This window comes from Haplochromis burtoni, unplaced genomic scaffold (genome assembly GCF_018398535.1).
Source record: "Haplochromis burtoni strain Fernald_Lab_line unplaced genomic scaffold, NCSU_Asbu1 Contig_139, whole genome shotgun sequence".
Classification (NCBI taxonomy): Eukaryota; Metazoa; Chordata; class Actinopteri; order Cichliformes; family Cichlidae; genus Haplochromis; species Haplochromis burtoni.
This window is the reverse complement of record NW_024582500.1, coordinates 1,166,655-1,193,697: the sequence shown is the minus strand read 5'-3', so window position 1 is coordinate 1,193,697 and position 27,043 is coordinate 1,166,655. Positions and strand designations below refer to the sequence as shown.

Sequence of the window (27,043 nt, the reverse complement as noted above, 5' to 3'; positions counted from 1 at the left end):
TGGTCAAACATCAAGCATTATATGTTGGTGGATAACATAATATGATTTAATTGTAATAAACTTTTACAAAATAATTCAAATATAAAATGCAGAACGATCATATTTCATTTAATGTAGGTAATAGTGTGTAAAATGCAGCCATGCTTATATATGAATCTGAGTAGGTGGAGGGATAACAAATTTTCAGGCTTTGTAAAAGCACAGTAGGGGAGCTCACTGGTAATTTTGAGTGGGTAGAAAGGAGGCTTATGAGTGGGTGGGAAAGTAACCAGGTTTTATTTCAAAGACATGTCAGGGCCAACAAAGGAGAGTGTTGTATGAGTGAGTAGGATGGGTATAATGCTTATCTGTAGTCTTGCAGTGGTGTTTACTCATGTGAGTGTATAGGATGTGTGTGCACAGGCTTCGGCTTTTCACGGTCTTCTTCAGGTAAATGAGAAGTTCTGTCAGTGACTCCAAGTTGCTTCAGTCTAGTCATCACTCTTTTTCCCATCTGGTTAAACTCAGACCTGTAGGTCGCCTCAATGTGATGCTGCCTCTGGTGCCTGGGACAGAACAATTTAACTTTACAGATGGAAGAAGAGCAGCTGTCGTAGCGAGTACAACACGTATCGTTCCTAATTTCTCAACGACAATTTAGAAAAAACCTTCAAAATGATAAGAAATGATAAAACTAAATTAAAGCTTAAAAAACAAAAACATATCAGCTGCCTTTTCAAATGTGAGTAGTTATCAATTATATCACATCAATTTTGCACTGAGTAAATCTGTAAAAAGATTAACAAAAGGAGAGATAGCACAAATAAATCCATTATAAGACTGAGGCAAATGGTACTGAGCAAATTGTTAAATTTCTTTTACAACTGGTGAAACCCAAAAAAGAAAACCCATACGATTTCTAGCATATGCTAATAAGTTTCCAAAATACGATTTTTTTCCATCTACAGGTGTTAAAATGTTTAATATTGTAATGTTTAAACAACTCAAGCATTACTATTCATTTTAATTGTATGATAAAAAAAAAAGATGTTCACTAGTAGGTTGGCTTTTGTTTATATTTGCTATTTTCAGATAATCAAATATCAGTATCGCTACTGGGCTAATCCTATTCCTATATTAGTTGGGCCCTACTCAGTAGTATTAACAGTATCATTATTACCTCATTAATCATCACTATTTAAAATATATATATATATTTTATTTTATTTAATGTGTTTATGTTTTTCATAAAATCCTGAAAACCTAAACAAATATTTTTTGGCCTCTAAATTAAATTTTGAGAAATGGCGCTATCAGCATAGACCAGTGATATAAGAACATATTTGCTACAATATATTACATCTAATGTGATTATAAGCTGAATACATTAAAGATCAGTTTCGTTGCTATGACAACACTTAAAAAAAACCTCCCAGCTCCCAGGAAGCTTTTGCTGGAACAAACTTTAGGTACACGAACTGATTCAATCTATTAACTTAATGGTTGGTATATCCTGACAACTTCCCCTCTTCAAACTAAACATGTGTTTTGTCTTCCAAAATATCTATGTGTGTGCAAAGGAGCATTCATCCCTTTTATTGCTTGTGAAGGGCTTCCTTCATGTAAACATCCATTCATCATGCCATAAACTATCTCTTGAATCTCTTCCAGACTGTATGTATGAGTAATCTTTTAGCTTTGCTGCACGCTCACGATCCCTACACTTACACGGTTGTCTTTCCTGCGTCGAGGTTGCTAATGGAGACGAGAACTTCTCCACACAAGAATTCTGCTCTGATCATCTCGGGTGTCAGTTGGACTCCTGAGCCTTCACACCTGCATGAGGTTACACACACACAGTGAAATAATCAAAGGAGCACTTTCCCATGAGACCCATAAAAAAAGAAGCTCCCAGCACAAAGATCAATATAGTGCCTCATCTACTTACAGTGTGTCCATTAGCGGGGCCACATCATCATCAGGAAGGTTGGCGAGAGGAGAAGCTGCGGTGAGTGGAAGTATCTCTGTGTTGTAGTTGACAGATCTATACAGGAAACACACACATACAGCGCTTTTTCCCCTGAAGAGCTGGACCACCGTGCATCAGATGAATTGAGATAATTTTCAGATAGCTCCTCAGTCTCACTGAGATGAAAGGAGTGCTTAAGGTGGTTTCATATCTCAGTTCAAACATGTTTGATAAAGGTGCTCCTTAGTGAAAGCTGAAACCACTTAGGGGCAAAAAAAAAGAACACTGATAAGCCAAATGTTAGTGATACCACAGAATAACCAGGGATTCCTTAAAAATATTAAAGAGCAACTTTGTAATGATGGGGCAAAGGATGTACAAATAAAGACTCTGTGACCTGGCCTGGGTTGCATTTATGTTTTTGTGAAATAAGATTTTGGTTAAAGATTAGCAAACCAAGGCTAGTTAGACAGCCTTTTTAGCTAGATGTAAAATGTGTTACATCTAGTACTAAATGCATATAAATATATGATTAGTACTACATATTTACACCCAGTAGTTGTGGACTGTATCTGCATTTTTTGTGTTCCTATTACTGTTCATGTTACATATGTTAACATTAGCGAGCGTAGGATAATTAGCTAACTGTAATGTGTGTTAACCTGGCACTTACTCTGTGTAAATACTTAATACTACACTTTGTAAGAGGTAGTTACTCTCATGCATTATTGGTTTTGGTTCTTAAAAAGCTCTGTACCCACACCACTGTCCTTTTGAGAATTTAAAATCATGTTACAACTCATGGCTCTGTCAACTTCGCTCTCACCAGTTATTGTGGCCACTCACAAGTTACCTGCAGACTCTGTGGCTGTAGCCAGTGATAGGAAAGACTAACAGGAATGCTGACGGAAAGCTTTCTGTTACACGAATAAAGAATTATATATCTACACTTATCAGGTAAGTAGGTACTGACAAGTATGAAGCGAATATTTTCCTTTGGCTCTGATTGCGCAGCACAAGGCAGGTGAGGAAAAAAAGGATAGCAGGCAGAAAGGTAAATAGACAGAGTTGCAGCAGAGATTCAAACCCACACATTCCCAAATGCACCACATGAACTGTGGTTGCTCAGATTATGCAGGCATCTTGTCAAACAAAGACTTGAGATGACTTCGGATCTCTTGAGTGCTGCTTCATTAGCTTTCCAATGTTCACTTTGGTACTTAAATTGGTTTTAAACAAGAAACTCTATCATGCTAGCCAAATTACAATGCACATGGCAGTATAGGCCTGAGAAAGGTCAGACACACAGAGTGTTTTGCACACCTGATTGGTATCAGTTATGACAGGGCGCAGACAGAAGCACACAGCCCACCACAAATAGAACAGGACAGCCCAATGCTGTGTTCACTAATACACTACATGAAAAATATCATCATTTATTCACTGCCCATTTAGACTGAGGATTGAATAAATCATTATTTTGCAGCGTGAGGGAAGCCTCCATACTGTATGACCTAGATTCCATGCGCACACAGATATACATAGCAAAGGAGAAAACATTTAGAATCAGAAGAAGCTTTCTATCTTTACAGATAGACACTCAGATTTTACCTCAAAATAAGTAAAAATAATGGATAATCGCAGCTGTAAAAACCCCTAAGTCTGGCTATTTACACTAGAGCTAAGTGAAAAAGAAGATTTGAGTGGGGCTTTTCTCCCCACCAGCGTTTAGAACCTCTGATTTGATCAAAACACTATTCTCAACTATCTGGTTAAATGGACAGTTTTAAAATAACAGCACTTTGTTTTATAAAGCTGGAAATGGCGCCCAGCATTTTAACTCCAAAATCATAAGTGCTTCAAGTCCTACATACTGTACAACCATCTTCTCCAACACTTTGCATGTAAAAGGAACTCCGCTATCTCGATTACAAGTGGAGAGTTTGACATCCTGCATCCTGGCAGGAGCTGGAAGCAGTGTGGATGTGACATGACATATTTATTTTGGAAGATAGTGAGAAGTCGTGTTTCTGGAATACTGAGATGATAGAGTGAATCCCAAACTGCAGAAAGAGGATTATATCCGAGAAGGTAACTATTAACTACCAATATGAGTCTGTGGCTTATGTAACTTGTCTTTTTTTTTAATATATTGATGTAGTTTGTGAAAACGCTGTCTTTCAAGTGGTCTGGCAGCGAGTGGGTCAAAAGATCAAATTCTTTCACATAGGAAATGGACAAGAGCCACTTTCTCCTCTGTAAACAAGTACCATAAACAAACTTATGAACCGACACTGTTCTAGTTGGACACTCTTATTGAGAACATGAGAACCTTCTCTTTAACGTTTGGGTATCTGCTCTTGGTATGAAGTCATTTTTTGCCGCCTAGTTTAGCAGATAAGAAGAAAAATGTGACCCGACACATCTCATAAACAGTGATGTAGTGGAAAAGTTCAGCTGCAGGTTTTAATTCACTCGTGTCAGCAGCCAGATTGAACTCTTCTCAACACACAGCTCACGTTGTAAAGCAAAGAGGACAAAATATTTCTGACCAACCTGCGTGGAGCACAGTCACTGGTGAGAGCGGGCTGGTTTGAAAGACTTTTCAAGGTGATAGAATCCAAATTTTTCCACTTCATAACCCCAGGGATCACTTCCTGTTATAAATCATGAAAAAAAGAAACATTTCGGTCAGGACCACTATAGTCAGAAGATGATTGATTTTCCCATTAGCAGTAATTTATTTTTGGTGGCATGGCTCTGTGCTGGGACCTGTCCGCCCTTCAGTGTGCATATGTGTAAAGCCAGAGGTGGAGAGAGCAGGAGCCAGGCCCAGTACACAGCAGATCAGGCATCACTGACAGCAGATATGATATTGATTAGGTCAGATCCAGCGTGACAGTAGGAGCTGCGATGTAGATGGGTTGCAAAGTGGCTTGCAGATTTACAGCAACTGTTGCTCATGGCTACAGCAGCTTAAACAGTGTTGCCTACACTTGGATGAGTAGAAGGAAGGGTAAGAGCTGAGTCATCAGCTGATTTGGTGGGATCACACTGAGCTACACTGGACATGTCAATTTTCAGACAGAAAACGGGAGCCGTTTTGATAGATCAACTACAAGTGAAAAGCACTTTCTATGTTTTGTGGGATGGCTATGGCTCAGTAGGGAAAGCAGTGCATCTACTAATTGGAAGGTTGGTGGTTTGATCTCCAGCTGCTCCATTCTGCATGCAAACATATCTTTTGGCAAGATACTTTTCTACTTAGACATAGAAAATAGTGGTTTGTGAATGAGACATGGTGTATAAAGCTCAATATGTAAGAACAAGTTTATTTAACATGCTTTACCAAAAATCTCCGAAGACATGTTCTATATGGGACACAAAAATTATCTGAAAGAAACTTGTGAACTGCACAATGAGGGGTAAATCACCTTGCATTTGAGAAACTTCTTCTGAGTGTGTGGCGTTTGGGTCCTTATGCCACACAATGTGCTCTCAGGGACCGTATACCTGAAAGCAGAATGAGCTGTTTGACGTTTCGTAGAAATAAATTGATCATAAAGGTGAGAATAACTTACCTGGGCAGAGGGCAGAGATGAAACTCCAAATCACTCTCCAAATATTTAGGGGGTGTTTTAAAGGTCTGAAGTCCCGGAGCTGGGTTCTGAAACATAATAATAATAACATTCATCATAAATAGAAAAGCACCTCTATTTTGCACCTGATTAATACTGCCTTACAAAGATTCTCAGTGGGTTTGCTGGAAAAGGTCTGAGCAGATTTTCAGGGGCGCAGAAAGAGAGACTGGAATCATCCTTTGTTTCTGCATCTTTGTCTTGTTCATTATGCTGCTCTCCTGCTGTGGTGTCCTCTGTCATGGGAAAATGAGCTCTGTTGGGTTCCAGCTTGTCCTAAAAAAAGGAGAATTTTTAAAGCAAATAAGTGGATAAATACATAGCTGATATATTATAAATAAACATGTGGTGCTTAGTTACCGGAGCTCCAGTACGCAGTGGCCTGGCCAAAGTCATGGGAATATAAGAGTTAAATGCCTCCCAAGCTGACACAGCCTGGTAGCCCATAAGCTTATAGTGCAGAGGGACCTGCATAATATCAACAGAAAGCATGGTTACAACATAACATCAACAAGGACGAGGAGTCCCTATGACCCCATTATTACCATCACAATCCATTTAGAGGCGCTGTCTCTCTATAGCCATCCTAGTTAATGAAGCATTTTGTCAATGAACTCTAATCTCAGCGGTTATTGAGACAAAACAGTTGTAAAATTTGCTCCAAAATATGGTTTCCGCTGGAAATCATACTTCTATCACTACCTTGGTCGATGCTTTTATTATTTTAATTTTATGACGCTACAGTGGTTGTTAATCCACTCTAGCTTCAAAAGTCAAACACTCAAAGGAGGAGATTTTTTATAAGGTAAGCAGAATATGACCCAGATAACATAAAATGTAGTTTTTTACACTGTCACATTTTGTGTTAACAGTACTCGTCACCTGTGTCAGAGGAAGTGCATTATTTTGAAGCGTGGTACAAGCTACTCTAGGTGAGCACTTGTCTTTTATTAAGTGGTCTTGATCAATAGTTCGTTGGGCTTTTTGAAGATCTTTCTGAATTTTTCTTTGGAAACTGGCTGCTTTTTCACTTGTTTTCAGTACAGTCCCTGTACCCGACCATTTTCAGAGCAATGTTTTTGGTTTGCTTGTTAACACTTGAAGAAATTTCCTTAGAAAGCTCAGACTTTGCTGAAGACTACAGGTGTTCATATTACATGTATTTACATTTTAATTTATGTTTGCGTGTTTCAATAAATTGTTGCACTTATTTCCCATTTTTCTAGCAAACAAATAAGACTTATGCACTTTATGCACTTTACATGTTCGCTTACTATAAAATAGTAAAACAACAATAAAACTAATTATAGGTCAAAATTTTACATTCATAATTCTAGGAGTATTCAGAAAAATATATCCCAGTTTGAAAAGTAAAGCACTGTTTTACAGGCAAATGCTCTCATACATGACAGTATTAATAGTAATTTGACACTTTGTACGTGGCATTTGGCATCGCTGACAGTGGTGAAGGTGAAAATTAGGTGTCTGAGCCCTCCACAGGGTCCCCAAACACATTTGTTCAAAAGCTAGAAAGGTTAGAAACAGTTCCAGGTTAATCTATATGTACGGTCTGTACTGGTTTATGGTTATGTTACTCCTTATCAACACTGCTGCTGGGTGAAATTTGTTGATCTGAAAGTGCTGTGTATGATGTAAATAACTACCTGTAGCTTGAAGAAAGGAATGTGCGATGTCACAGTCACATCAAGAGTATCCACAGGTAGTTCAGGCAAATTAATGTTAGCCTAGAAATATGAAGGAGACAAAATGGCATTATTTGTTCCAGTGAACACAGAGGCTACCCCATCTCTCTCTCTCTCTGTGGGGCATGTAGGAAATGAAAGATTTAATCAAAGTACGGGAAAGTGAGCTTCCTCATTGATTTCCACGGTTTGATCAAGGACGTCTTTCACAGGAAATAATGGATGAAAATTGTTTCGAGTGCAGGACACTAGCTAGCGCCCACTTGTCAGTGGTTTCTTGTCTTTTGGGTGTCGTCTCCCAGTTAGGTTGAAAGGTAAACTGATTCGAAATAAATTACCACGCACTTTTTGCTAATGATTACATTAATTTACACAACACTGGACAAGAACAGTTCAAAATCTGTGTTAAGTCTTTATTTTCCACTACCAGTTGTGCACGGTACTCACCAGGGGGTCATCTTCATTAGAGAAAAAGGGGGATGAAGATGGAAAGACTTTGTCTGCAGACACTTTTAGGTCGCATGTCTTCTCTTTATCAGCTAAAGCAAATGTGAGGAGGTGACATGTAAAAAAAGAATAAATAAAAGTTAATTTCTCTAGACTTGTTGCAATTTTCAGTGTTCACATTCAGAACTCTCTTCCAGACACTTGCATATGTGTTATGAGCCTCATAATCATTTCATTTTTTCCTCAAGGAATAAATTCAATAAAGCGTGCCTTACTGCCATCGGATAATGAGATTATTTCTGAATGAGGAGATCATAGGATAATGAAAACCTTTCTGTGCCAAGGGCAGGTTCTTCATACTGTCTGCCAGTTTCTTCAAAGAAGCCAGTCTCCGGTTCATGCGACGTCGAATCACAACCTGGAAGGGAGAGACGAGGGTGGTGCAGGGTGCTACTGCTTTGCTAAATCTTCTCACTCACACTTGTGATTTCAGGAGACATGTCATACAGAGATTTCAGGTTCACTCCAATTCTAATTATTTTTTGACATTTAAGCCCTTTGGTTTTTCTCTTATTCAATAATGAGCCCTGGAGGGGGAGCATTGGGAAGAGGACAAAGAAGGAGCAGTGGGTACATTGGAGGAGATAATTATTTGACTCCCTGCTGAATTTGTAAGTATCAACACTTCCAACGAATGAACCTGATTTTGGTAGTTTCATTTTAATGGGGAGTGACAGAATATCAACAAAAGTCCAGAAAAAACACATTAAAAGTCAGAAATTGAATTAAATGTCAATGAGTGAAATAAGTATTTGAGCCCCTACAGTCGTGGCCAAAGGTTTTCAGAATGACACAAATATTGGTTTTGAGAAAGTTTCCTGCTTCAGTTTTTATGATGGCAATTTGCATATACTCCAGAATGTTATGAAGAGTGATCAGATGAATTGCAAAGTCCTTCCCTGCCATGAAAAGGAACTTAATCCCATAAAACCCATTTCCACTGCATTTCATCGCTGCCATAAAAGGACTTGCTGAGATCATTTCAATAATCTTCTCGTTAACACAGGTGAAAATGTTGGCGAGAACAAGGCTGGAGATTATTATGTCGTGGTGATTGAGTTAGAATAGCAGACTGGAATCGTTAAAATGAAGGTGATGCTTGAAATCATTGTTCTTCCTGTTAACCGTGGTTACCTGCAGGAAAACACGTGCAGCCATCATTGCGCTGCATAAAAAGGGCTTCACAGGCAAGGATGTTGTTGCTACTAAGATTTCAGCTACATCAACCATTTATCCGATCATTAAGATAGAGGTTCAATTGCTGTGAAGAAGGCATCAGGGTGCTCAAGAAAGTCCAGAAAGGGCCAGAACGGTCTCCTAAAGATGATTCAGTTGTGGGATCGAAGCTTGCTCAAGAATGGCAGCATGCAGGTTTGAGTGCATCTGCAAACACAGTGAGGTGAAGACTTTTGGAAGATGACCAGGGTTCAAGAAGGGCAGCAAAGAAGCCACTTCTTTCCCAAAAAAATATTAGGGACAGACTGATATTGTGCAAAAGGTACAGTGAGTGGACTGCTAAGGACCGGGGTAAAGTCATTTTCTCTGATGAAGCCCCTTTCCGATTGTTTGGGGCATTTGGAAAAAGGATTGTCCAGAGAAGAAAAGGTGAGCGCTACCATCAGTCCTGTCTCATGCCAACAGCATCCTGAGACCATTCATGTGGGGTGCTGCTGCTAATCCAAAAGAGTGGACTCAATCACAATTTTGCCAAAGAACACAGCCATGAATAAAGAATGGCACCAAAACATCCTCCAACAGCAGCTTCTTTCAACCATCCAAGAACATTTTGTTGAAGAACAGCATGACGGAGCACCATGCCATAAGGTCAAAGTGAAGACTTGGGGAACAAAACATTGAAATGTTGGGTCCAGGGCCAGGAAACTCCCCAGGCCTTAATCAGATTGAGAACTTGTGGTCAATCCTCAAGAGGCAGGTGGACAAACAAAAACCCTCTAATTGTGACAAACTCCAAGCACTGATTATGAAAGAATGGGTTGCCATCAGTCAGGATTTGGCCCAGAAACTGAACGATGGCCCTTGGATTGTTCTTCCAGCATGACGACCCAAAACATACCACCAAGTCAGCATAGCAGTAGCTAAAGAAGAACATCAAGGTCATAGAGTGGACAAGCCAGTCTCACACTAACCTTCCAAAATTCATAAATTATACAAGAACATATAGTACACAGAGTAGTACAGCGTATCAAATGTGTGTATTCCCATAGAGACACACTTTGTGTCTTTTGTTATTGTTTTGATTGAGAGTTCTCTAGGCCAGAATTCAATACTACATTTCTTTACTTTTACTGTGACGCAGCTCACACAGGAAAACTGACTATACTGTAAAGAAGATACATTTGAGCTACACATAGCTAAACAAAAGGGACAGGCGCTGGTGTAACAGCCCTCCCCTGAGGGATGTGTATGTGAACGATGCATTGAGCAAATGCTCATGGATGTGTGTACTTGCTCATGTACCTCAGAGACTTTGCAGTATATGGATGACTGTACCTTGTGAGCTGCCTGCTGGAACAGTCTGAGAACTCTTCGTCTCAGCTCCCACTGAAAAGTGGTGTAAAACTGGAAAGCCGGGACTCCCTCAGGGGCCTGGAACAGGTTAGAAACACATTCATTGTTAAATCTCACTTGCTCGTGTTCGACAGTTAACTGCACATTTAGTGTACATGAAAAAAGCATAAAGTTTAATTTTATTAGGCCTCTGCTAGGAGTATTTAAATGACAAAAGAAAGTGGAATACTAATAAGTCAATATTAGATTGGATTAAACTGGAAATGAGCTATGAGCAACTGATTCTTTTTTTTCTTTTGTGCGTGAAACTGCTCTTGTACAAAGAATAAAAGATCTTCTGGTACTTGGTAGAAGCATGTCCACACATTCACTAAGACAGAATATACTTAGTATTAATTAAAGATCATCATGCAGCAGTTTTTCAATTCAGCGACTTAAGCTTCAGAATTTTCTGTGGAGGCACATTGTGCTGCCTGAGACTTTACTGAGTCATGTTGAAAAAGTTCCAGAAGTTCACCCACATAAGGTAGAGCAGGTCAGCTACTAACCGGAAGGTTGGTGGTTCAATGCCAGGCTCCACCAGTCTGCATGCTAAATATCCTTGGCCAAGATACTAACCCCATGTTGCTCTACGATATGTTCATCGGAGTGTGAGTGTGAATGTTAGACAGTAAGCACTAAACAGTTTAGAAAAAGTGCTTGTGTGAATGGGTGTGATTGGGTGAATGAATTAGTTGTGTAAAGTGGTTTGAGTGCTCAGAGTAGAAAAGCGCTATAAAAGAACCTGTCCATTTACCATTTACCATAAGGAAAAACCATGCCAGCGCCTTTTCCCATCAAGGTCAGCTCCTTGTGGGGATCTTAGCAAAAAAAAGTGCTTGCTCATAGGGGGTCATATGATTGTTGGGTTTTTCTCTGTATCTATGAAGTGCCTTGAGGCGACTTTTGTTGTGATTTGGCGCTATATAAATAAAATTGAATTGAATTGAATTGAAAAAAACAAAGTTAACGACATACCTGTCCTAATTCACAAAGCACTCGTCTTGAAAACATTTTAGGTGGTCCAGCAGCAAAGGTTTCTTCTTGCCCTACAGCTCCCCTTTTCACCTATAAAACAGTCAATTAGTGTACAGTAAAAGATCGTATGAATCCACCCCCCTCCCCAAATAATTTGATGCCATTTCAAATATAAATAAAATACATAATGCAATCATTTGCAAATCATTCACAAATTCTTTTGTTTTCTTTTGTGTTCACAGCAACACTTTAAGTGGTTCGGAAAATAAAAGAAAAACTGGTCCAGTTTTGGAAACTTCCTTTGTGCTCTTTGGAGTATTTCATAAAACTCCAAATGTTTAGTGGAAGCTCTGGACAGCAATCGGGCCAATTTTGAACTCGGATGTGGAAAATTTGGCTTGGTTTTTCTGAAACAAGCAGGGGCTTAATTCACTATGACACGATGTGGATGGCAGCATAGGTTAATGCTGCATGGTCCTCTTAACCCAGCTAACTTGGCGCATGTGAAAAACAAATTTCAAAAGAACTGCAATTTGGCTGTGTCCATCCTAAACGAGGTGGGAAGTCCAGTGAAGTTGGCAGAGTTTGAGTTTGTATTTGTGAACTGTGTTCACTGTCAGTGCTCTTCAGAGGTGCTCCTCTTCAGAATCATGTCTATTTATAATGCTGCCTCAAGGCGTGTAGATTAAAGCCATTTAATAATGGTTAATGATATTATGTAGCGTAGATGACAAAATTAAAAAAAAAAAATCTGTGCAATCTCAGTACAACTTTGCACTGAGACATTATTCCTAATTGTTGCACTATTTGATCACACCCACTCTGTTACAGTGGTGAAAGATCCGGCCTCTCTGAGATGCTCAGTGAACAGCTGTGAATAAGGCTTTAAATGATTTGCAATTTGACTGGAATAAAAAGGAATAAAAATATATTTTATCTATTTTTGGAAAGCTGTGGCAGTGATAGCTGTTGCAGGGCCACTGGAAAACAAACATTCCAACATCTATATCCTCTGTAAGGAAAACTTGGAACCTCTTTGGCTAAAGAGGAAAAAAAGGTTGATGGCTTAATTCTCAGAATCGTAAACTTAACCATCACAGCCTGGCTGAGGAAAAAATAACGTTGCAAAAATTAATGTTGCAAAGCTATAAAACTACATAACTCTGAAGCAAATAGACAAACAGATTTCTTTGGCCTCCAGTCAAGACTCCACAGAGGGCCAACATTAGATGATGACAGGTGGCAGTATAATAAAAACAACAGAGTTCCCATAAAATCACAAAGTGTGGTGATACAAGGCTGTAAAACAGAAAGAGTATGGCAGAGGACACTTTGTGTGTTTGTGTGCGTGTGTGTATTTGCATTATAAAGTGTGCAGGTGGAAAGGAGATGGGGGAGGAAGTGCTGTTAAGTGTCTGTGAGAGATCTGATAACTATTCAAACAACCTTTCTGAGGACATAGAGAGACTCATATTTCAAAACTGACATTAGTTTGGCTGACTCTGCACTATTTCCATGGCGACTTAATAAAAATCAATCATACAGTCAAGAGGGTTTTTGTAAAGGGTCAAAACCCCACTGTGGATCCAATAATTCTACATCTGAATAAGGTACTGTGAACGGTATGAATATGGAACGCACTGATGAGCTATCAGCACATTTGAGTATGTCTCCAAGGTCTTACATGAAAACAGAAAAAATGTGTTCTACTAAAACCAATACCTTGACCAAGAAGAGAGGACTTGGTGAATCAAAATTACCCTGCAAGATAGTACTGTCCAACTAGGACTCATTTCCATCCTCCCAAGGTCTGTGTCCTCCTGTGTCCTGCGTATTTTTTTCTTTCAATATGTTATTATATTCACTATGTATGATAGGAATTACATGTACATGCTGGTGTGTTGGTGTGATGAAAAGAGTTTGGCTTTATTATGGGGATATCTGAAAATCTATACGCACCACTATGTAGTTCACCGCTTACAGCCTCCCATGAATTATGTACCGCCATCATCAAGCCCATGGGGCAAAGACTCAGTAGCTTCTATGATCCTGTGAGTTGGGCTCCCATCAGTTATTTCAGCAAGAAATATTTTTCATGCATTAAAACTCCATTTAATGGAAGGTCAAACTTTTATCAGTAAGGGCTGTAGATATAAAGAACTTTCCAGTTTACACGGTGTATATAAAGTTAAGAAATCAAAGATGGTCAGATAAGGAATGATTAAATACACTTTCTGAATTCTTTATAAAGTTTGTTTTTTTAATCTTCCCTTTCGAATGCAGACACAGCAAACTGTCACCATCTCCAACACCTCTCAGAAAACACAGGAAAAGAACTCAAACAACTCAGGGCCTACACTTTTATGTCTTCTTCTGTTCAACATTTTTCTGATTCACTTTTTGTTTATGGTTGGTCAAGATGTCCATAATTCTCAGGAAACATTACGCAACAGCCTAATACAACACTCTTTGTTTACATTTCTCCCCCCACAAATTTCTCATGTCTCAGAATAACAAAGTATAGTACCCACACATTGTTGTGGGGCCCCCCAAATGTGACAGTTTAGTCTAGCAAAGGGACATGTAAGTGTCAGACTTTGACCTCTTGTCCATCAACACAGTGTTGATGGCTTTACACCTGGTGCCGCTGTACCCTGATACCTTTTTAGAACTTTTTAGAGGTTATTTCCACTGTGTTGGTGGAAAATGTGTATTAGCCAAGCCCTCTGGTTTCAATGAGTATCAATGAGCACAGTGTTTCTTTACATCCACACGAGCTGAAATAACTTACCATATATTCATGCTGAGCAATCTCTCTCTCCTCCAGTATCTGTCTTGTTGCATGCTCTGACATGGGGTCCATACCCAGATGGACTTGCCTGAGTCAAAGGGGGTGCATAAAGTAAACACATCTATTAAACATTCAGTAACTTTGGTTGAGTTTTATATTTAATCAAACCTACCATTTGAGGTGATTTGTTTGCTCCTCCTTCATGTCTTGTTGAACCTTTTTCATGAACAGGGCTTCTTTTATCTGCTTATTTTGCCGTGCTATCATGCTGCCAGAGGACATGGCTGAAGTGAAGGTTGCACAAACAGAAAAGAGACATGCATGCATGTAATTCAACAAAAACTGAACAGAGGTGATTGATTTGATATGGCAACAATGTTGACATGCATATCAGCGTCAAGAGTAAAAACACTCGGTTGCATCTACCTTGCTTCAAGTCTTTAGAGCTGAGTTTATTAGAGTCTTTGATCAGCATCTTTGCCACCCCTGCAGGAGTACAGACATCTACTGGCAATTTAAACTTCACATTAGTTGGATCCCTGATTGCCTATAGGACAGGAAAAAGAGTAGCATTAGTTAAGAAAAGTCATAAAGTCAAGATGCCATCCCAGAAAATCAGCTGATCTTAATCCCATCTGATGCCCTTCTAAACATCCTAACTCTGCAAACCACTTTGCAACCCACCTCCAACCCATGTGTTTCCTATTCAAGCTCTGTCAGTCTTATCATATTTGCTCTTATTAATGCCTGGTGTGTCTATGCTAGGGTCTTGCTACTACTTGCTACTGTTTTCCCAGCAGAGTTCCCAAAACAGAGGTACTGCAGATACAGTTTTACAGAAAAGATCATTTTTATGTAAAAAAAAAAACTATTAAAATATTTCATTGCTTTTGAGTCAGGGAAATTAACCTGTCGAAATATAACTAAACAGGATTATGAAAGTTTAGTGAGTTAATCAGTCAGACCATCGGTTGGCCATACCTTTGACTTGTCAGCCTCCTTATTTGCCCTGTATTTGGATTTACTTCGAGGAAGCACTAGGGTAGAAGGTGAGGCTCCTTTGTGTTTCACAGTCACTGCACTTTCATAACTGAACTTTTTTTCCAGTTCCCTAACAGAAAGATGGAAGGGGAAAAAGTGAAAAAATGTATATATATTAGTACACCAAAACTGATTCAATACTTGCTAATTAGCTCACTGCTAAAGTAAGCACAACTTACATTTTTGTAATAATCTCACACTAAAAGGTCACCCCTAGTAAAAGAGAACGATTTCAAATTAAGCAGAAAATGAGCTGTGTTTAACACAGTAATGGTGTTATTGTTGAAATAATTAGCTGAAATAGTGAAAAAATTTCATATCATTTTTTGAAATAATTAACAAAACAAAAAACATGGGAAAGTGTTGAAATAGTAACGAATTGACTAAAACTGAAACTGTTTAAAACAGTGGATAAATGGTTAGCTAAAAGCAATCTATAAACTGCTAAAATGGCTAATTAGTGGATAGAAAAGCAAACTTTGCAAACCTAGCCCCCAAGTAGTGGATGAAACATTGAAGTTGTTGTTTGGATCATTTCTAAACAGATGGGTTTCAATCAGAAGAAGCTAGCTGTCAAGGTATCCCTTTACGAATGTTCCAGAAATAGTTATTTCAGCAGAGTAGGAATGGCTCTAGACTCTGAGTATTTATCAAATGATATATGAACAGAGAGAGAATACACGGTGTCAGGGTAGCTGGGAGTCGGGGCCTAATAATTACAATTAAAAACAGTTAATTCAAAATGGCTATTAATTTAGCAATGCAGTCCAAGACAGAGAACTAGCCAACTACAGCTTTAAATCACAGTTGAGTTGACTCTGCAACCTTCGGCTAAAAAGGAGTTAACAAGAGTTGAACATTCGGTCACAAAGAAGCACTAGATTTATTACCAAGCATCACATCAGACTGATGACGTTCTGCAACACAGAAGCAAAATCACTCAAGTCACTGTTTGTGTTATGAGCAGCCTCTATGTCAGAGAAGTCAGGCAGAGAACACAGTAACAAGCACATGTCAGACATTGGTTCGAGCTGGATAAACATTGGCTCTAGCATATATTCCTTAATCTTTCCATTGCATATCTATCATCTTTTATTTGGTTCCACCGTGAGGAACAACAAACAGAGGGAGAGTGTTTTATATGCTAAACATCCATTGGGAGCTGTATCCATCCTTATATCACTGCAGCAGCTACCAAGCTATTTTCATGAATTATTAACTTTTGGCCAAGATAACACCAGACAGTGCAGGGGATGGAGTCAGGAGCTACTGCTGTGTGATGGATAGCACCCTCTTTCTCATGGGAACCAAATTAATATCAGCTGAAAAACCTCTGATCTGCACATGTGCCCATTTTCTCTGAACCCAATTAGTTATTGTCCCCAGATATTTTGGGGGATGTTTTCACTCCCATGTGGTTCAGCGGTAAACTTACTCCCACAAGCTGAGAACTGTTTTTTACCATAAAACAGCAAACTTCACCAAGCTATCATCCAGGATGCCGGATGCTCGTGAAAACAATAAAGCACTGGTGGAAAGACTTCAATTTGTTACATAGTGTACATTGATAGCATAAATGAGATCCTGGTGTTTTTGAATTTGAGGTTGTACTTAGGCTGAGGATCACAGCTGTTATGAGCAAAAGCACATGATAGGACAGTAAGACAGCAACTGAGAGTAATAGAGTAAAACATGACTGTGAAAGGAACAAAACACCAACAGCTAAGTAAAACTGACATTTTGATTAGTCAAACTGTTCATCTGTAAAAACATTCTAACACAACACTGTATTTCTACTCAGTTGTGAAATTTTACCTGAGAGCTATGTGCGGTGCACAGCTCCCAGTGATGGTACACAGGTAAGGCTTGGTGTTGAACTGTGAAATGACCAGCTGAAAGGTGATTTGAGAAGTCTCAAACTGGAGTGGACAAAAGGTCACAGTTATCTTTGCCTCACCTTTGGCTGGTATCACACCTGGAAGAGGGAGAAAACAAATATTAATAATGGAGCTATGTGTTTGGCTAACCTAGGTCAGTGATTTACAACCACAGGTGACTGCATTAAGGCTTTCTACTGCAGAAAGCCAGCTACATAACATTAGACAGGTCTTACAAACAAAATAAGTGAACTTAACACTTGCACTTGTTGATTTTTTAGCTAAGAGCACTGGACAGTTAAATTATTTTTTTTAAAGTGTTTCCATAGCTTTCTGAATAAATAGTTAAAATTTGAATCTTCTTCTCAGGGCTCGCCATCATCTGCCTCCATCTCACCCTGTCCTCGCGTTCTTCTTCGCTACGTCCATGATCTTCTTTGTGGTCTTCCTCTTTTCCTCCTGCTTTGTTGTTCCATGTTCAGTATCTTTTGTCCACTATCTGCACATGTCCAAACCATCTGAGCCTTGCCTCTCCAACTGTGTCTCCAAAAAACGCTCAACCTTAGCTGTCCCTCTCATGCTCTCATTTCTTCTCCTGTCCAGTCTGGTCACTCCCAGTGAAAATCTTTCATGAAACATCTTTAACTCTGCCACCTCCAGTTCACCCTCTTGCCTTTTTCTCAGTGCTACCTTCTCTAAATCATACATCACAGCAGGTCTCACAACCAACTTGTAAATCTCTCCTTTTACTCTTGCTGTTAATAACCCCCAATATGTGTCTCCACCCACTCCACCAAGCCTGCACTCTCTTCTTTATCTCTCTTGTGCGCTTGCTTGGATGACTGACCCCAGATATTTAAACTCGTCTACATTCACTATACCTCTGATCTCTGCAGGTTCACTGTTACACCTGTCTCCATCTCATTCCCACACATCTAGACTGTCTCGCTTCTAATGACTTTCATTCCTCTTCTCTCCAGAGCATACCTCGATCTCTCCAGGTTCTCTTCCACCTGCTCCCTTCTCTCACTAAAGATCAGAATGTTGTCTGCAAACATCTTAGTTCATGATCACTCCTGCCTGACCTCATCTGTCAATCTGTCCATCACTACTGCAAACAAGAAGGAGCTCAGAGCTGATCCCTGATTTAATCCCACCTTGAGCCCAAAAAGGGTGTAATGTGTTACAAAGGTTCTTCAGTTATCTGCCCACCAGATGGATAGAAAGAAAAAAACAATCAAACAAACATGCATTTTCTCTTCCTATGCACTTGCACTACAATCAGCTGATTTCAGTTCGTGTGCCGGAGGAGGAAAATAATGACGTCGTCTCCAGCGTGGATATGGGCATTACTTTTCTATTGGACAAAAGGACAGGTGCAAGATTTCTTTATATAACTCCAAATCACAATATTAGTTACTTCAAGATGACAAGGCAAAACCCCGACAATCAAAGACTCCCTATGAGCAAGCACTTGATGAGAGTGGGAAGGAAAATAACCCTTTTAACAGGAAGAAACCTCTAGCAGAATCAGGCTCACGGAGGGGCAGCATTCTGGTGGGGGGTGAGGGGAAGAAAAAGAGCATAGGGAGACAGGACAAAACACAGACTAAGGGAGAGTGATGGCTAAAATTTAGTGACGTGCTGCAGTGGTATATAAACACGTGGGATGTCAAAGGAGGTGAGTGGAAAATAAATGCTCAGTTCATCACACGAAGTCCCACAGGCAGTGCGAGTCCATAGCAGTACATCTAAGGATTGGTTCCAGTTACCCTGATCCAGCCCTAACTATCAGCTTTATCAAAAAAATAACGTTTTGAGTCTAATCTTAAAAGAAACAAGAGTGTGTGTGAATGTGAGGAGCAGGATTCCAACAAGGATGCAATAAATGAAGCCAACACAGGACAAATATTGTCTCGTTGGTGACAAATATAGTGACAAACATGGTCTTCTCTGCTTTTCAGGGAGCTTTTACAATAAACTGATAATAATAATAGTCCAGTAGTTTTTTAGGATTGAGAGTTAAAAATTTATGAATAAACAATCCATCATAAGGGAAGAAATTATGAATTAAGGTTATTGTATTATGTATTATTATTGTTGTTAATTAGCAGTGAAAACAATAAATTACTTTAAAAGTTCTCAATAAACAATCAATACTGTAAGCTAACTACAGTTCCAGTCACATCACTTAATCAACTTTCATTTGTGTCACTGGTAGCACCTGCGCTGACCTACTATTTAATGTCACAGTGATTGCAGTGCATTACCATCCATGCTACCATCAGTTCAAATGAACATTCTGAAACATAATGAATGTGTCTGACTGACTACTGGGCTGATCAAAGAATGACTTTACTATAAAAGAATAACAAATGACCAAAAAGATGCTGTTGTGTTATACTACAAATGCTGAGCTCTGTTGAGAAGTGGACCTGTTTCTTGCGTAAACGTAAAGGAGAAAATACACAAAAGTATTTCCAAAAGGAGAAACTCATTTGTTTCTCTCAGCTGCGATTCAGATCCAAGTGCTTTTTCACCCTGCGTTATGAAGCTTCCCAGACCATGAATGCTGATCATTCTGAGCGTGTGGAAGCAGAAGAAATCTTTCAAGTCCTGCAGTGACTTACTGCATGCACAACGTTGGGCTGAGGTTTTGAGGAAGTGCAGGACACTTGCTTTTTTCTGCTGAGGCTTATCCTTAATCTATTAGCCTAAATATGATACTGTAATTCCCTACACTTTTATTTCCCGGTAAAACTCAGACATTTACCGCTGTTCATTAATTAGGGACACTTTTCACAGGGCAATGTAGAAAAAATCTAACAAAAGAAATATTTACATAGTTCATTCTCATGTTATTTACACAAAACCATGTTTGATAAATTATCCAGAAGAAACCCACATTATGGGTTGCATCCACAAGAGGAGAAAAATTAAACAAAAGCCAGCCTAGTTGTACATTTATTTCAGTATGAACGTCTCTTTGAAAAGTCTACCATTATTATCAAAATGGTGAATATCTGACGCCTAGTTGAACTTCTCTAGGATACAGAATTATGGAACTTTGAATCTTCAGTGTTTGTTTGAGACACAAGCTGTAAGTGTTAGCCTAGCTAATGTGATTTATAATCATACTGTTACCCGTAACTTTTATTAGTACCTTTAACCGTGTTCATTTTTGATTGTTTTTATCATTATTGTTTACATTTGTTTTCATAAATGTAAAAAAACCTCATCACAGCCACATAAACCGCCATACGGATTAATAAATTATCACAGACAGAAGCAGAGCAAATCAGGATGAAAGTCTCAACCACCCTCTCCAGTGCCAAAGTCCCTCCGTCTAACCTCACAATACAAGAAAAGAAGGCCGTCGCTTCCCTGAGCAAGGACGACAACATCACTATATTACCAGCTGATAAGGGAAGGTGCACCGTGGTCCTAAACACAACGGATTACCACACAAAGATCACCGCCCTCCTCAGTGACAATGATACCTACAAAGCCCTAAAGCGAGACCCCACAAGCAGCTACAAAAAGAAAGTTATAGGTTGCCTTCAAGACCTTGAAAAGGACGGGATGGGATGGGATGGATGGAAGTGGAAAGAAAGGCTCTTGGCTCTTTCAAAGGGAGAGTACCCAGCCACTGGTACAGATATGTAGACGACACCTGGGTCAAAATCAAAACACAAGAAGTGGAATCCTTCACTGCTCACATTAACGCTGTGGATAAAAACATCAAGTTCACCAGGGAAGACACAAAGGACGACTGTTTGCCTTTCCTGGACTGCGCTGTGCACATTGAAGAGAATGGCAACCTCAACAGTTTACTGGAAGCCCACACACACGGACCAGTACCTCCTCTTTGACTCCCATCACACCCTGGAACACAAACTTGGAGTAATTAGGACCCTACACCACCGGGCAGAACATGTTCCCTCTAAGCCTGAAGGGAAAAAGAAGGAACACACACATGTAAAGGAAGCACTTAAAACATGCGGTTATCCTAATTGGGCGTTTATAAAGTCAGCAAAGAGGCACAGAAAAGGAGATCAGACACCAGCGAGGGAGGATAAGAAAGACAGACGCAACAATATTGTCATCCCCTATGTAGCCGGTGTATCAGAGAAACTCAGGAGGGTTTTCTCCAAGCACGACATCCCAGTGCATTACAGACCCAGCAACACGCTCAGACAGAATCTGGTTCACCCGAAAGACAAAACTCCAAAACACAAACTTAACAACGTGGTGTATGCTGTACAGTGCAGCGAGGAATGCCCAGACCTCTACATTGGAGAGACCAAACTGGGACTGATAACTTCACAAGTCTGGCTTGATTTTCTTCTGAAGGCTCACTTGAATTACCTGCAACTCCTCAGCCAGAGCTTTAAAGTTGGGAAACATTTTATCTGAAGTCAGCATGACTGTCTAAACACAGAATTTTCAGAACCTGCAAGAGCTTGCGTCACTGAGAGCCAGTCCCGCAGACTTGCTCCTTCTGTGCCCAAGATGTGGTGCTTTACAGCCCATTAGTAATTGTTCAATAGATTAGACTGCTTATATGTTCTAATCTGAACATTCAGATTTTTGTATTGTTAAAAAACCCAGTCAACAACAGAAAACATTCAGTGAATGGTTACCTGTGAGGGGGTGGATGGAGAAGGACTCATGGGGTTGAATAATATGCACTTGAAACTCAAAGCCAATGGGACAGCTACATCTCAGAGGAATAGCATGGCAAACACTAGCGACAAGGAAAGAAAGACAGAGATGATATTATTTTTTTATGACTTGACATCAATGGGTGAATGAAATCATGGCTGGCTGCATGGAAGAATACAAGGAGACAGGCAAGACCTCAGGCAGACGTGAGGTCAAAATAAACCAGTCCATCATAGAGACTAACATGAAGCACACACACACACACACACCTTTGTCTGAGTGCTACAGCTGGTAGGTCGATATGAGTAGGGATGTGCAGGTCATCGATGACAGGGTAAGCATGAACTGGAATTAACAGGTTATCTTCCCCCTGAGAAAGGGTGTAGGCAGGTTGAATGAACAAAATCAAGAGAAGACATAAGAGAGAGGATATGAAGTGTGAAAGAAGCACAGAGAAAAAAGAAAACAGTTCTCAGAGTAAAGATTGAGGTAGATAAGTTAAAGCAGAGAGTAAATCCTGCTTGTTTAAATGTTTGCTAAACTCCATAAGTAAGATAAGATGCATGTTACACCAGCTAGCTCCTGCAGGGAGTCACAGTGTAAATTCTGCGAAAATCAACTTCTCTTTAATGCCTTCGGTGGAACGATTTAAGCACAAAAAAAAACAGCATTAGCACACTGCAGCTGACTCCCTGCCAAACAGTAACAGAGTGCCCACAATGGCACAGAAACTGTTGGAACCTAACCTTACAGTGAACTCGAATGCAGTCATAGAAGTAACGCCACTCATCAGGACAGAATCCGACCTTCAGCGTGTAGGCGAGGCCTGGGATGAGTCGATACTGGAAGGAAAACAGATGGAACAATTCTGAATCATCAGAAACAACACTGATTGCACTCATGGCCAAGTGGAGTTATAATCTTATATTCAGGTCAGCAATTTGGAACGATGAAAAAAAAATACCTTTTTGGTATAAGTTGTTTGGAAGTACTTGGTTTGGGTGGGAATTACATGAATATTCATAACTTCAGATGAGATGTTGATTAATTTCTGATGGAGAGGAAGAGGAAAGGAAAAAAATCATTCATTCCACTTTAAATGTGCACTTGAGAAAGCCATTTCCATATTCCTGGTGCTTACAGTGCTCAACCATGCTCACAGTGTGTAAAATCAGTCCCCCATTCACTTTAAATTACCCTAATGGAAACCAAATGAGAGGACTTGATGATGCGATAGGATTCTTAAAATTATTTTAATGTTTTGTAAAGAAAATACAAATTGAATCTGTTTGTGTTTGAAGTTACTCTTTCTTTAAAATGCAATCAAGCACAAAATGTCTGTAATCAAAAAGAAACTTTAGAGCAAAAGTACTGATGATGTTTTAAAAATGTTTTATTTGTAGAAAAGAAGTTGATTCAAATCCAAAGATTTAATTAGATGCTATATATTTTGTTTCGTAATCAAAATCAAATCTAATGTTTTTGTTTTCAAACCAAAAATGTTTGTCTGTGAATCCAAAAAAGTTTTGTTTGCAAGTTTTCCTTTGAAATAAAAACTTTATTAGCAAACAAAATGTTTCGAAATGTTTTTGAATGAGTTGGTTTTATAAGAAACCAAACCTTCCAAGTTTTTGTTTTCAAATAAAACATTGTTGTCTCTGAATTAAAAAAATGTTAATTAATGCAAATCTGTTGTTTACAAATCCAAAGGTTCTGTTTGCCATAAATGTTTGTGTGTGAATCCAAAAGTTTAACTAGAAACCCCCGAATTTTTTTTGTAGTCTAAAGTTTTGTTTTTGCTTGTGGATCCAATTAATTCAAACATTTTCCTTTGAAATCAAACTGTGAACCAAAAAATTTTGTTCGCAAATCCAAAAAATGTCTTTGAAATCTTTGTTTGCATTTAAATCAAAAAGTTTTATTGATGAATCACAAACTTGTATTTGTCTCTGAGCTGGCAGCTTGGCAACATCCAATAAGTGGGAGAAATTTGATGGAAAATACAAACGGGGATTCGTGAAAAGAGAAAAGCACTGCCGGCATATTTACACTTAATCGCTACTTCAGTAATAGCCAGAATGCCTTTTTTGAACTAGTGTTTCAAATAGAGTATTTGTCATCCTTTAGCTGCTAGACGTATTTTGGCCAATTTAAATATAACAGACTGTCAAACAAATACAGTCTGCATTCATTTGGACGCAACATGCTCGCTGTTACTGAAACTGGTAATGATAAATCTCATATACTTCATATATTTCATTGAAGGTTCCCACTCATGATTCACATTATAATAACAGTCTTATTTTAGCTACAGTAAAACATTTGTGTTTGACTGCATAATAAGACACAAAGCAACTCCACGTCTCTGGTGGGTGCCAAAACTGAGGTCTGGTTAGTGCTGACTGCAAAATTCAACAAAAACAACCAGAGGCCTTGACCCAACACCATCTCTATTGTCTGCCTGACACAGCTGTGGTAATTCTCCACAGAGGAGATCTGAGCACTATCTTCTCAATCATATCTATATAGTGTCTTCACAACCATTAATATTAAGCTACCTGCTCAAATGAGGTGTCACATATCACATTTATCAAGTACATTCCTATTACAATAACTCCAAAATAAAGAGACAAAAACCACATAACACCTGCCCTGTGATTTAGCTACATCATTTGCTTTTTGGAAAGTAGTAAGGGAAAACAGCAGGACTTTCCTCACCAGGATTTTTACATAATCCTTGCCGAGCTCAAAGCCACTGAAGTGAAGCTCAGAGGGCTCTGCTTGGATCAGGCTGTTGCTTTTCAGGTTAGCATAGATTTCTACAAGAAATACATAAATAAATAAACAGAAATCTCAACCTAAGTTGTCATTGTAAAATCAAGTACTTAGTAGTACTTAGTATCACTGCTTCCAAAAAACTACAATTATGAATTCTATCGAGGATTTCAGAGGTCATGGTTAATATGTACTTGACTCCAGCAGATGATTGGGGATGTTGCCTCTGCTCTGGGTCGCCTCCACCAGCTGGCTCAGAGGTAGAGATGCCCTCCTCCTCAGGGGCTCTGAGAGCGTCTGTGGCCCAGACAGAGCCACCTCCATCCTGGCAAAAGATGCGCCCTTGCTCCTCACGAGAGGGACGACAGACGGTCGGAAGACAGTCACTGCGAAATCTGAAGGCATCATCAGAGGAAGGGTTATGAAAGAAACACGGCGATTATTTTCTCTTTTCTTTTTTTATGTAAGGAAAATAGAGTTAATTTAATAAAGTCACTTTCTGTTAGACTCATTGACGCATTCACTATAAAAGTGAGAAATTACAAACTCATGTGTGACGCTAGGAATGCTAAAAATTGCAAATGACCCATGTACTGTTGACTATTAATATGAATAATTCGAAATAACTTTAAAAGCTTCATATAAATAGTTTTATTAAAGCCTCTTAAAAAAACAGGACTTACTTATGTAACAGACAGGCGGGTGCGTTTATTTATTCAGCAGTCGTGTTTCGTGTATTTTCGCTTCAACACTTTTTACTGCTGTTGTCAAACGCGGCCGTTACCGTGGTGACCGCCAAACTCTGAAGGGGTGGGACAAATATCCTGATTCGTCGGATGCCTGTGTTGTTACACACGTAAACAATCCGATGTTAGGCGGGAAGCTAAACATTTTACTTTCAAAATAAAAGTCAAGCTTCAAGCTTACGTGCTGTTATTTGTTTGAATACGTTTACTACACACTAAATCAATATATATAAATTAATTAAAACTTAGATTTTCTATGGATATGTTGCTAAATATATTCGCAGATGTCCTATTACTACGTTTAACAGTAAATAAATAAACACTTTGAAAGTCGTAAAGGACGTTTTCATTGTATTAGCGCGACCTTGATAAAAACCCCTATCACACTGTCCTGAGGCATACCCTGCGTGATTATCAAGCCAAAGAGGCGCATGTTTGATTTTCCGACTTCACGCATTTGCTGTATAGCAGCCATGCTAATTTTTCATTCTAATCATTTAAACACCCTGGGATTTGGACGCAAGTACACATTTTAATGGAGAAAATCAAAGTTTTTGACCTAATGATAAAACTTGGACTTATTTGGGTTTTACTTTTCCCACAGGTGAGAAAAAAGAGGCATGCTTGTTTAGTTTTTTTTTTTATCTATGAAAAATCAGCAGAGCCCGATGTAATCTTTCCTTAAAAACAGGCAAAATCGTCACCAGTCTGTCATCCTAATGTTCGCCTTATGAGAGAGGAAGAAAAGTGCATGAAAGATTTGCTACTTTCAACATCACACAAAACAGCTGGTAAGTCAATACGGTTTCTAAATTGTCTCTTTCCGCTCTGTCGTGACATGTCAAGGACCGCTGCTTGGTGGAAAGTGCCAAGAGGGAATACTAGTCATATCTGAAATTAATGACATTTTTAAACTTCTTTTTTTTTTTTAACTTAACGGTATTTTATCGACACCTGCTGGTTACATAACATACTGCAACAAATATTAATCCTGAAGTGGATTGTGTTTCACATTTTAAAATGTGGCTCCATTGTTTGTATGGAAACAAAACCTACTATAAAATTGAAATATATATTTGTTTTTGATCTACTAAGAAAATAACAGCATGCACTGCAAGGGAATGTGGGACGACTTGAACTGCTGGCCACCGGCTTTTCTTGGGGAAACTGTTTCACAACCTTGTCCAGAGTTTTTTAATTCAGGAGGTACTATGCAAACACACACACACCAGCACTCACTTGCACCTATTATTTATACTACATTGCACCTGTTAAATATTTGCCAGTAACCTAATTTGTTTTCATAAGGAAATTAAACACCTACTCCCTCTCAGGGTCTCTATCCAAACACTACGCCATAAAATACATGTGTACATAAGACACCGGGTAACATTTTAGTGGTAGGTTTACTCTGGGAGATAACTTTGATAAATTCTGAAGTGCCTGAAGAGGGAAATAAAAGGTTCTGCATTTCTTTTGGTAGATTATACAATAAACACAGATGTCAGGTTCTTTTTTTTCTGTGTGGAGTTTGCATGTTCTCCCCGTGTTTGCGTGGGTTCTCTCCGGGTACTCCGGCTTCCTCCCACTGTCCAAAGACATGCACTTAGTGGGGATAGGTTACAGTTTTTCTCAGTCGCTTTGGTGCATTTCTCACAACAGAATTGAACTCTCCACCACTACTAAGGCACTTCTCAAAACAATTAGTGCAAACTGCAAAACATGGTGGATAACTTGCAAAAGTGAGTCACTCCATCAAAAAGAAAAGTCAGGTGTCCAAAATAAGTTGTCAATGCATCAACAACA

The 27,043-nt window shown here is 39.1% G+C and overlaps 2 protein-coding genes across 5 annotated transcripts in view; one reads left to right on the top strand and one right to left on the bottom strand.

Moving 5' to 3' along the window:
- On the bottom strand, positions 1–25,276 carry cfap221 (cilia and flagella associated protein 221). 3 transcript variants are annotated; one of them, XM_005933947.3, is made up of 25 exons: positions 25,175–25,276; positions 24,686–24,886; positions 24,435–24,535; positions 22,681–22,767; positions 22,463–22,558; positions 21,986–22,086; positions 21,695–21,798; positions 16,990–17,149; positions 15,115–15,244; positions 14,560–14,680; positions 14,306–14,417; positions 14,134–14,221; positions 11,343–11,432; positions 10,308–10,403; positions 8,067–8,154; positions 7,737–7,828; positions 7,251–7,331; positions 5,947–6,054; positions 5,692–5,862; positions 5,530–5,615; positions 5,383–5,461; positions 4,505–4,605; positions 1,928–2,023; positions 1,708–1,815; positions 2–545 (listed from the first exon to the last, which is right to left on the bottom strand). In XM_005933947.3, exons 2-25 carry the CDS (start codon positions 24,813–24,815, stop codon positions 368–370), a joined length of 2,604 nt encoding a protein of 867 aa, XP_005934009.1. In that variant the 5' UTR covers positions 24,816–24,886; positions 25,175–25,276; the 3' UTR covers positions 2–367. The 3 variants fall into 3 exon arrangements, 2 of the variants coding, with proteins under 2 accessions (XP_005934010.1, XP_005934009.1); XM_005933948.2 differs by lacking the exons at positions 24,435–24,535; positions 25,175–25,276 and having other exon boundaries at positions 1–545; positions 24,686–24,761; XR_006054806.1 differs by lacking the exons at positions 2–545; positions 1,708–1,815; positions 1,928–2,023 and having other exon boundaries at positions 4,511–4,605; positions 5,383–5,477.
- Positions 25,277–25,630: 354 nt separating this feature from the next.
- LOC102313490 (secretin receptor) overlaps positions 25,631–27,043 on the top strand; it is an 8,758-nt gene continuing 7,345 nt past the window's right edge. For both annotated transcript variants that reach the window (XM_014337326.2, XM_005933946.3), the window contains exons 1-3: positions 25,631–25,841; positions 25,929–26,028; positions 26,333–26,443. In XM_014337326.2, the coding sequence (XP_014192812.1) occupies positions 25,773–25,841; positions 25,929–26,028; positions 26,333–26,443 (280 nt within the window). In that variant the 5' untranslated portion in view covers positions 25,631–25,772. The remainder of the gene's footprint in view (positions 25,842–25,928; positions 26,029–26,332; positions 26,444–27,043) is intronic.